The sequence below is a fragment of the Branchiostoma floridae genome, chromosome 10, assembly GCF_000003815.2.
Source record: "Branchiostoma floridae strain S238N-H82 chromosome 10, Bfl_VNyyK, whole genome shotgun sequence".
Classification (NCBI taxonomy): domain Eukaryota; kingdom Metazoa; phylum Chordata; class Leptocardii; order Amphioxiformes; family Branchiostomatidae; genus Branchiostoma; species Branchiostoma floridae.
In genome coordinates this window covers 9,989,788-9,998,594 of record NC_049988.1, presented here as the reverse complement: position 1 = coordinate 9,998,594, position 8,807 = coordinate 9,989,788, and the positions used below count along the sequence as shown (strand labels likewise).

General features: G+C 44.1%; 2 protein-coding genes across 5 annotated transcripts in view; both read right to left on the bottom strand.

Moving 5' to 3' along the window:
* Window positions 1-388: 388 nt before the first annotated feature.
* On the bottom strand, window positions 389-8,385 carry LOC118424009 (mucin-2-like). 4 transcript variants are annotated; one of them, XM_035832399.1, is made up of 3 exons: window positions 8,081-8,385; window positions 7,666-7,727; window positions 389-4,505 (listed from the first exon to the last, which is right to left on the bottom strand). In XM_035832399.1, exon 3 carries the CDS (start codon window positions 4,501-4,503, stop codon window positions 475-477), a length of 4,029 nt encoding a protein of 1,342 aa, XP_035688292.1. In that variant the 5' UTR covers window positions 4,504-4,505; window positions 7,666-7,727; window positions 8,081-8,385; the 3' UTR covers window positions 389-474. The 4 variants fall into 4 exon arrangements, with proteins under 4 accessions (XP_035688292.1, XP_035688293.1, XP_035688294.1 ...); XM_035832400.1 differs by lacking the exons at window positions 7,666-7,727; window positions 8,081-8,385 and adding an exon at window positions 5,946-6,125 and having other exon boundaries at window positions 389-2,783; window positions 2,901-4,505; XM_035832401.1 differs by lacking the exons at window positions 7,666-7,727; window positions 8,081-8,385 and adding an exon at window positions 5,946-6,125 and having other exon boundaries at window positions 389-3,399; window positions 3,721-4,505.
* LOC118424346 (mucin-5AC-like) overlaps window positions 8,329-8,807 on the bottom strand; it is a 14,817-nt gene continuing 14,338 nt past the window's right edge. Inside the window, exon 5 of the mRNA XM_035832895.1 lies at window positions 8,329-8,355. Within this exon, the coding sequence (XP_035688788.1) occupies window positions 8,329-8,355 (27 nt within the window). The remainder of the gene's footprint in view (window positions 8,356-8,807) is intronic.

Below are 8,807 nucleotides of genomic sequence, written 5' to 3'. Positions count from 1 at the left end.
TCTATCCGTGACAATAGTACAACACGTGACTGTAGCCATACCTTCTATCCGTGACACTGTGGAATCCGTTGTTCTTCCCCCTGCACCAGACCAAGCCAGCATCCATTCATCCCGGTAGACCTACCTGTAGAAAAGCTGAGGGAAGGCTGAAACAAAGGGCCGTGTCTAGGTTAGTGATAGCTACAAAGGATACAGGCGCTACCTTCACTCCACAGTCTCTAGAAGGACTTGTTCCGACCGTTGGCGACAACACCTGTAGAACAGTCTGAAAGAAAGAACACCGGGCAAACAAGACAACGGCACGTTGTGTTTGTGTGAGCGGTGAACATGGCGCATGCTGCACGCTGCTATCGCCAGCAGAATTTCCAAGAAAATTCATCGCGCCATTTTTGTCCCTACGCCTGTGCCTTTGCCGAAATGGGAGCTGTACAAGACCAAGCGAACGCATCGCGCATATAGACTCATAGGCAGTGGCTAGTAGTGATCACGTGGTCTATCCTGAAAGTCACCCGTTTGTGTACTACCTGTCGATGGTGGTTGGGAGGTTACAACGCTCGTGCGAACAGTGGTGACTGTAGTCCTCTCAGTGGTCGGCTGTGTTGTCCTTTCTGTGGCATCTACAGGCGTTGTCTCTACTGTGGTACCCGGCTCTGTGGTTAACAGCGGTGGCATCGTTGTGACATGCGTCGTTGGTACAACCGTTGTGACTTTCGGAGTAGTGAAGCTCGCTGTTGTAGGGATTGTTGTAAAGTACGTTGTAGGAAAACTTGATTGCAGAGTTGTTTGTTTTGTAGTTTCAATAGTTGTTGGCGCTGTGGTCCCCTCAGAAGTACCGACAACTGTCGTCTCTAGTGTCGTCTCGTCAGTAGTTGGCCTTGTAGTTCCTTGCGTAGTGAACAGGGTTGGGAGAAGCGTCGAAGGTAGGCTCGTTGGGAAGATTGTTGAAAGGACCGTACTTATGTAGGTTGTACGATTACTTGTTGTCAAGGCCGTAGTAGGTTCTGTTGATCGACCTGTGGTCTCTGCGGTTGTTGGTGGAGCCGTTGTAATCGGTTGTGTCGTTGGATCATAAGTCGTTGGGATCGTTGTTTGTTCTGTTGTCACTACACTAGTGGAATATGTAGTTTGTTCCGTAGTGAAAAGGGTTGTAGGTGGAGCCGTTGTAATCGGTTGTGTCGTTGGAACAAAAGTTGTTGGGAGCGTTGTTTGTTCTGTCGTCTCAACACTAGTCGGACGTGTAGTTTGTTCTGTAGGCAGTAGCGACGATTGCCGAGTCGTTGGTTCCGTCTTCTCCATTGTAAGCTGCGTTGTTGGTTGAACCGTTGTAATCAGTGTCGTTGGATCAAGAGTTGTTGGGAGCGTTGTTTGCTCTGTCGTATCTACACTAGTCGGACGTGTAGTTTGTACAGTAGTCAGCAGGGTCGATTGCTGAGTTGTTTGTTTTGTAGTTTCAACAGTTGTTGGCGCTGTGGTCCCCTCAGTAGTACCGGCAACTGTCGTCTCCACAGTGGTTGGCCTTGTAGTTTGTTCCGTAGTGAACGCGGTTGTTGGAGGAACCGTTGTAATCGGTTGTGTAGTTGGAACAAAAGTTGTTGGGAGCGTTGTTTGTTCTGTCGTCTCTACACTAGTCGGACGTGTAGTTTGTTGAGTAGGCAGTATCGTCGATTGTCGAGTTGTTGGTTCTGTGGTCTCGTCTGTAGTCCTTTCAGTGGTCAACTGTGTCGTTCTCTTGGTAGTCTCTATAGGCGTAGTCGGTGGTATTGTTGTCTTCTCCGTTGTGAGCTGCGTTGTTGGTTGAACCGTTGTAATCAGTGTTGTTGGATCAAGAGTTGTTGGGATCGTTGTTTGCTCTGTCGTCTCAACACTAGTCGGACGTGTAGTTTGTTCGGTAGTGAACGGCGTTGTTGGAGGAGCCGTTGTAATCGGTTGTGTCGTTGGATCAAAAGTTGTTGGCAACGTTGTTTGTTCTGTTGTTTCTACACTTGTCGGACGTGTAGTTTGTTCTGTAGATTGCCGAGTTGTTTGTTTTGTAGTTTCAACAGTTGTTGGTGCTGTGGTCCCCTCAGTAGTACCGACAACAGTCGTCTCTTTAGTGGTTGGCCTTGTAGTTTGTTCCGTAGTGAATGGGGTTGTTGGTGGAGCCGTTGTAATCGGTTGTGTAGTTGGAACAAAAGTTAGTGGTAACGTTGTTTGTTCTGTTGTCTCTACACTTGTCGGACGTGTAGTTTGTTCGGTAGATTGCCGAGTTGTTTGTTTTGTAGTTTCAACAGTTGTTGGTGCTGTGGTCCCCTCAGTAGTACCGACAACAGTCGTCTCTTTAGTGGTTGGCCTTGTAGTTTGTTCCGTAGTGAATGGGGTTGTTGGTGGAGCCGTTGTAATCGGTTGTGTAGTTGGAACAAAAGTTGTTGGTAACGTTGTTTGTTCTGTTGTCTCAACACTAATCGGACGTGTAGTTTGTACAGTAGTCAGCAGGGTAGATTGCCGAGTTGTAAGTTCTGTGGTCTCGTCTGTAGTCCTTTCGGTGGTCAACTGTGTCGTTTTCTTGGTGGTCTTTATAGGCGTAGTCGGTGGTATTGTTGTCTTCTCCGTTGTAAGCTGCGTTGTTGGTTGAACTGTTGTAATCGGTTGTGTCGTTGGATCAAAAGTTGTTGGTAACGTTGTTTGTTCTGTTGTCTCTACACTAGTCGGACGTGTAGTTTGCTCGGTAGTGAACGGCGTTGTTGGAGGAGCCGTTGTAATCGGTTGTGTCGTTGGATCAAAAGTTGTTGGTAACGTTGTTTGTCCTGTTGTCTCTACACTAGTCGGACGTGTAGTTTGCTCGGTAGTGAACGGCGTTGTTGGAGGAGCCGTTGTAATCGGTTGTGTCGTTGGATCAAAAGTTGTTGGTAACGTTGTTTGTCCTGTTGTCTCTACACTAGTTGGGACAGTAGTTTGTTGAGTAGTCAGTAGGGTTGATTGCCGAGTTGTTTGTTCTGTCGTCTCTGCACTAGTCGGAAGTGTAGTTTGTACAGTAGTCAGTAGGGTTGACTGCCCAGTTGTTAGTTCCGTGGTCTCATCCGTAGTTTTCTCAGTGGTTGGTTGCGTTGTCCTCTCCGTTGTCTCTAGAGGCGTTGTCATCTCTGTTGTGACCTCTGTGGTACGAAGCGTTGTTGGTTGAACAGTTGTAATCAGTGTCGTTGGCGAAAAAGTTGTTGGGAGCGTTGTTTGTTCTGTTGTTTGTTCAGTAGTCAGACTAGTAGTTTGCCCAGTTGTCAGTAGTGTCGATTGCCTCGTTGTTTGCGTTGTAGTATCTTGAGTAGTCAGTTCGGTAGTCAGTAATGTAGATTGCCTCGTTGTTTGTTTCGTTGTATCTTGTGTACTTTTTGCAGTGGTCGGCTGTGTTGTCTTCTCCGTAGTAACCTGCGTTGTTGGTTGAACCGTTGTAATCAGTGTCGTTGGTGAGACAGTTGTTGGGATCGTTGTTTTTTCAGTAGTTAGTAGGGTTGATTGCCTCGTTGTCTGTTTCGTAGTATATTGAGTAGTCAGTTCGGTAGTCTGTTGAGTCGATTGCCTCGTTGTTTGCTTTGTAGTATCTTGAGTAGTTAGTTTGGTAGTCAGTAGTGTTGATTGTCTTGTTGTCTGTTTTGTAGTATCTTGAGTAGTTTCTTCGGTAGTCGGTTGAGTCGATTGCCTGGTTGTCTGTTTCGTGGTCTCTATAGGCGTTGTCTTTTCCGTAGTAACCTGCGTTGTTGGTTGAACCGTTGTAATCAGTGTCGTTGGTGAGACAGTTGTTGGGATCGTTGTTTTTTCAGTAGTCAGTAGGGTTGATTGCCGAGTCGTTTGTTTTGTAGTATCTTGAGTAGTCAGTTCCGTAGTCAGTAATGTAGATTGCCTCGTTGTTTGTTTCGTAGTATCTTGTGTACTTTTTGCAGTAGTCGGCTGTGTTGTCTTCTCCGTAGTAACCTGCGTTGTTGGTTGAACCGTTGTAATCAGTGTCGTTGGTAAAACAGTTGTTGGAATCGTTGTTTTTTCAGTAGTCAGTAGGGTCGACTGCCGAGTTGTTTGTTTCGTGGTCTCTATAGGCGTTGTCTTCTCCGTAGTAACCTGCGTTGTTGGTTGAACCGTTGTAATCAGTGTCGTTGGCACAATAGTTGTTGGGATCGTTGTTTGTTCTGTCGTCTCTTCAGTAGTTTCTTGAGTAGTTTGTTTCGTGGTCTGTTGAGTCGACTGCTGAGTTGTTAGTTCTGTTGTTGAAATCGTGGTCAAGTGGGTTGTAGGATTCACAGTCGTTGGAATCGTGGTCTGTGCTGCTGTTGTTACATGCCGCGTCGTTGGAATCGTTGTCTGTGCTGCTGTTGTTACATGCCGTGTTGTTGGAATCGTGGTCTGTGCTGCTGTTGTAACATGCCGTGTTGTTGGAATCGTTGTCTGTGCTGCTGTTGTTACATGTCGTGTCGTTGGAATCGTGGTCTGTGCTGCTGTTGTTACATGCAGCGTCGTTGGGACCGTCGTCGCCGTGGTCATTCCTGAAAACAGAAAAGTTTAGTAATTTAAAAGTTGAATATAACTGTCATCTTTTTATAGACAAGACGAATGATGTAGTTTTCCCATTTCACTAAAATTGTACAATGCCTTTCATAAGCTCCATTGATTGCCATACAAAGTTGACCTAACCCCTGCTATAAACATGGAGTCGTCAAACAGCAAGCATGTGGGACCATGCACTTCCGTTGGCGATCAGTAGAAGACGCTGTTGCAAGAGAGTGCATCCAAACGCCTAACTTTTCAAAAATCAGTGACAAGAGACGATTGCCACCGCTTTTTACACATAAATCTATCCTGTTGGTAAACAAGTATACCCGTACATAGAATACATATACTAGAGTTCAAACTAACAGAATTTCTCAGTGCAAAGCCAATTTACATTTGATATGATGCCAATCACTATCAGTTAGAAGAAGAATACAGGAAGCCGAAAACGAGCATGAAAATGTCACAGAAGAAAACGCTTCATGTCCCCTCCACATATGTCATGAGGGTCTTGACAAATAATGTACACTCCCCTATCTATCAAACCATACTTGGCCCCGCCCTACATTGTCGTGTTCATTAAAAACACCTATCCGAACCAATGCTCAAATCTAACTATATTTGATGTCCTTGATATTCATTTTCGTCTAATAGTAAGTAGTTCATTCCGTCACACATTACAACTAGGATGTCTAGATCAAACGGTTGATACAAAATCTCACACATGTGCAATGCTGTACCTACGCCGTCCGCAGGAGTTTGTTTGTTTGTTTGTGCCTTTATTTTGACTCGATAAATACTCCATCGGCCTGCTAGGCCGCTTTTCGTGGAGGTCGAGCTTACATGACACGAGTCACACAGTCTTTAATGTTGAATTTTGATTTCAGACATGTATAACTAAATTACCCATTTGCCGGCTTAACGATACAAGATTTGTTTAATACAGTATGATTGAAATGACTAAGACTACAGCTAAGAATGTGCATTGCATTGGCATCTCCCCGTAACTCCCAGTATAGGACCAAATTGACTCAAGTAAAGACAACCAATAACAGCCAATTCGTCCAGGTCTGAAGCGAAGTCTATCTTGACATTGATAAACTGTTTTCTGGCTATCTGAGCGAACATCAACTTTTGAGATGATATTTGGCAAACCATGTCGGTATTATTTTGATGTCGCTATCAGATAACCGGCTAGACGTTGCAAATTATGTTCCTGGGAAAAGCACTTAACACGACTTTTTCACTTTTCACTCCACCCAGGGGTAAAAAATGAGTATCGGTTGGGTTGGGGAGGTAAAGGCGGTGGAAGGAGAGGGATGGGTACTACATTCAATACTGTGCCTAACATCTCACTGCTCCTATGGCCTCTAAAATACTACGGAACTGCACTAACGTTTACCTTTATCAGATGAACCAGACGTGACACGGCTTACCTTGTGCTTTAACCATCCCGCATGGCTCAAACGACAGTAGGACCATGATAAGGCCCACCACAACGACAAATCTGCAGTCTGAAATTTTCAACATTTTGTTTGGACGCGTGGTGTAGCTAGCATTGCTACCTTCTCAGTACTGACTTTGCTGTAAACCACCTAGGTGTGGCTCTAATGACACGTTTCTCATGAAAACGTCACAAGACCAGCCAAAGGTCCCTAAGCGTGTGACGCCACTAATTAGTGTAATTTCATGACTGACCGACCTTGTTGAATACCTGACTGTGATTGGCACTCAAACAAGTTTGTACCAAATTTCATGCTTCACAAATAAAATAGCGAAAAAGAACAAGAAGTACAATGTGTACGTTAATAAGATTCTGTCAGAAGATCCTACAAGACACAGTTTGTGATGAAAAATGCCCAAAACTAGCCAATAACCTGCGGGTGTCACATTCCAACACTATTGCCCGGTGACACGTACAGTTGGGTGGGACATTGTTGACTTACAATCGCGTGTTCAAAAACGTCAGAAGGGAACAAAAGAAAGACATTAAAATTATCTGAAGACGTTTTAAGGGTAGAGACGCGATGCCACGTATCAAAGAACACGGAGAAAACAAATTAGAAAAATGAGAGTTGAATAAAAGGCATTATCTTTGCATGTCTAGCGCCTATAATGAACGACCTTGCTGGCATTACCGTTAATCATCTGGGTAGTTAATCATGGCGGCCTTTCCTGTCACCTGAATAGGCGCGTACGTGTCTTGCAAAACAGGTTTTTGGCAACGTGGAGGGTTTGGTTCAAATTGGTGCACTGATAGGCGCACATAATTGGCAGTTCTGATTCATCGCTGACGCACATGTCATTGTGTTCTCAAGGGCACACCCCACATGACATTTCTCTTCAGGTAGCCTCCCTGTCACCACAAAAGGTTTAATGACGCACGCTGATCCTGCTGATAGACTCACCGAGCCACACAAATGTCACGGAGCCCCCCTCCCCTTCTAGTTGTCTTGTGTTAAGCCATCTGCGTAATTTGTCCACTCAACAAAGGCAGTGAAATGGATACTTGTGAAATAGATACAGCCTAGCCTTTTGTTTATTTTTTCTAATGATCTAGGAAAATACTTTTAAGAATTATGAACTTAGGTAGAATAGCTGAAAGATCATAAAACAGCTTCGAAACTCGAGATCTTCCAATAAAAAAACACCCCCCCTTCTTACTTTGAATACCAGTAAATGGGAGACAGTCATTGTGAAGAAAACAACCATTCAAATAGTGCGATATGGTCACTGCACCATTTAAAGTGTTGGGGGGGGGGGGGTTGACATCATCTTTATTGACATATAAACGCAACACATTTAAAATCAACATACAAGATGAGTTTAAGAGACGAAGAAACCTAGGCCGACCCCTTAATCAGAATAATAACAATTCTGGAGGGCGCAAGGTGTTCTGTTCTGTTCTATTTTCTACTTTGGCAACGCCAAGCGCCTCATCTGTATCATTCCATCACACAACAGCACTTCTGTATTGAATTAAATTTAAGCGACCAACTAATCTGTGTGGGAGTTATTATTGATCTGTTTTGCATGATTTCATATGACTGTGTATGTGCTTCTTCATATGATAACCTTCTATTGTTGAATCACTTCTTCACACACACGCACACGTGCGCAATTTTAATGTTTTGCTCTTTTTGTTCAGATACTTACGTCAGTTCATTGAGAAGATGATGGCCAGAATCGGTTTAACCTTTCAACTCTCGGTCAATGACCTATAAAGAGATAACGTACACTATCAACGTTACAAGCAATGCAGTATGCAGTAAAATGGCCAAATGCATTTTATTAAAAAAATACAACACACTCTTTTGTACAGCTTTTATTCAAAGAGTAACACCGGGTCAAAAGTGGACCACTGGAAGTCGGTAGCTAGTTATTCTTATCTTTATATTTGACAAGAAAGCAGAAAATTATGATATTAGAAGTGTCATAGACATTGGCACAAAGATATATACTTTCACTCTGTAAAAGAATACCTCTACAATATGGCAATGGGGTATCATTCATATATCAATAAGACACATGCCATGCAAACATATGTGTGCACATGACTGCGAATACTCACCATCTATCCACAAGCACACTGTATCCACAATCGCTGCATCTTCTCTTGAGACTGCAAGAACAAAGCTAAAACAAACAAGAACAACAAGAACAACAACAGTAACACTTCGCAAAAAGGATACATGAGCTCCGTCCCTTTCCACGTTTGGTTGACTAAGTGTTTTCCTACAGTATTCTGTAATAAACCAATGACAGGGTTCGTCACTTTGTTCAAAGGATACGTGAAGTCTGCTCAGTAACCTTTACATCTCAGTAGACGACGGGCTTGCGAAGGACCTGCAGAACAATCTGAATGAAAGAAACTACATCTATACACTTAGACGTGTGGTAGAGACAGAGATGTGAGTGCGGTGTGTGCTGATAGCAGACAAGGCAAGCGCTCAGATAGCAAGATGTGATTTTCCTGTGCTGCGGCTGTGCAAGACCAAAGGCGAACAATCCCTGTGCAGGGTAGCGGCCAGCGACGCACTGATCGGCACCCCGTGGTCTGTCCAGAATCTGTCTGCCTGTCGAACTCCACTCCTCTTATCACTCGGCAAGATGTACCTGTTTTAGAAAGAGTAGACAGCAACGTTAGTGACGTTGGCGGCAGTGTTGATTCTGTAGTCACTATTGATGTTATTTTTGAAGTAGATCCTGTGGTTACTTGTGAGGATTGTAAGGTTGTTCTATCTGTTGTTAGCCGTGTAGTCTGTTTCGTTGTTGTTGGGGTTGGCAGATGTGTTGTT

Bases quoted from the DNA above. Each gene is read 5' to 3' on its own strand.
- LOC118424009 (XM_035832398.1), bottom strand. From the start codon at position 6,039: ATGTTGAAAATTTCAGACTGCAGATTTGTCGTTGTGGTGGGCCTTATC. The intron at 4,506-5,945 runs GTAAGCCGTGTC...TTCTGTTTTCAG, and splicing joins CGGGATGGTTAAAGCACAAG to GAATGACCACGGCGACGACG.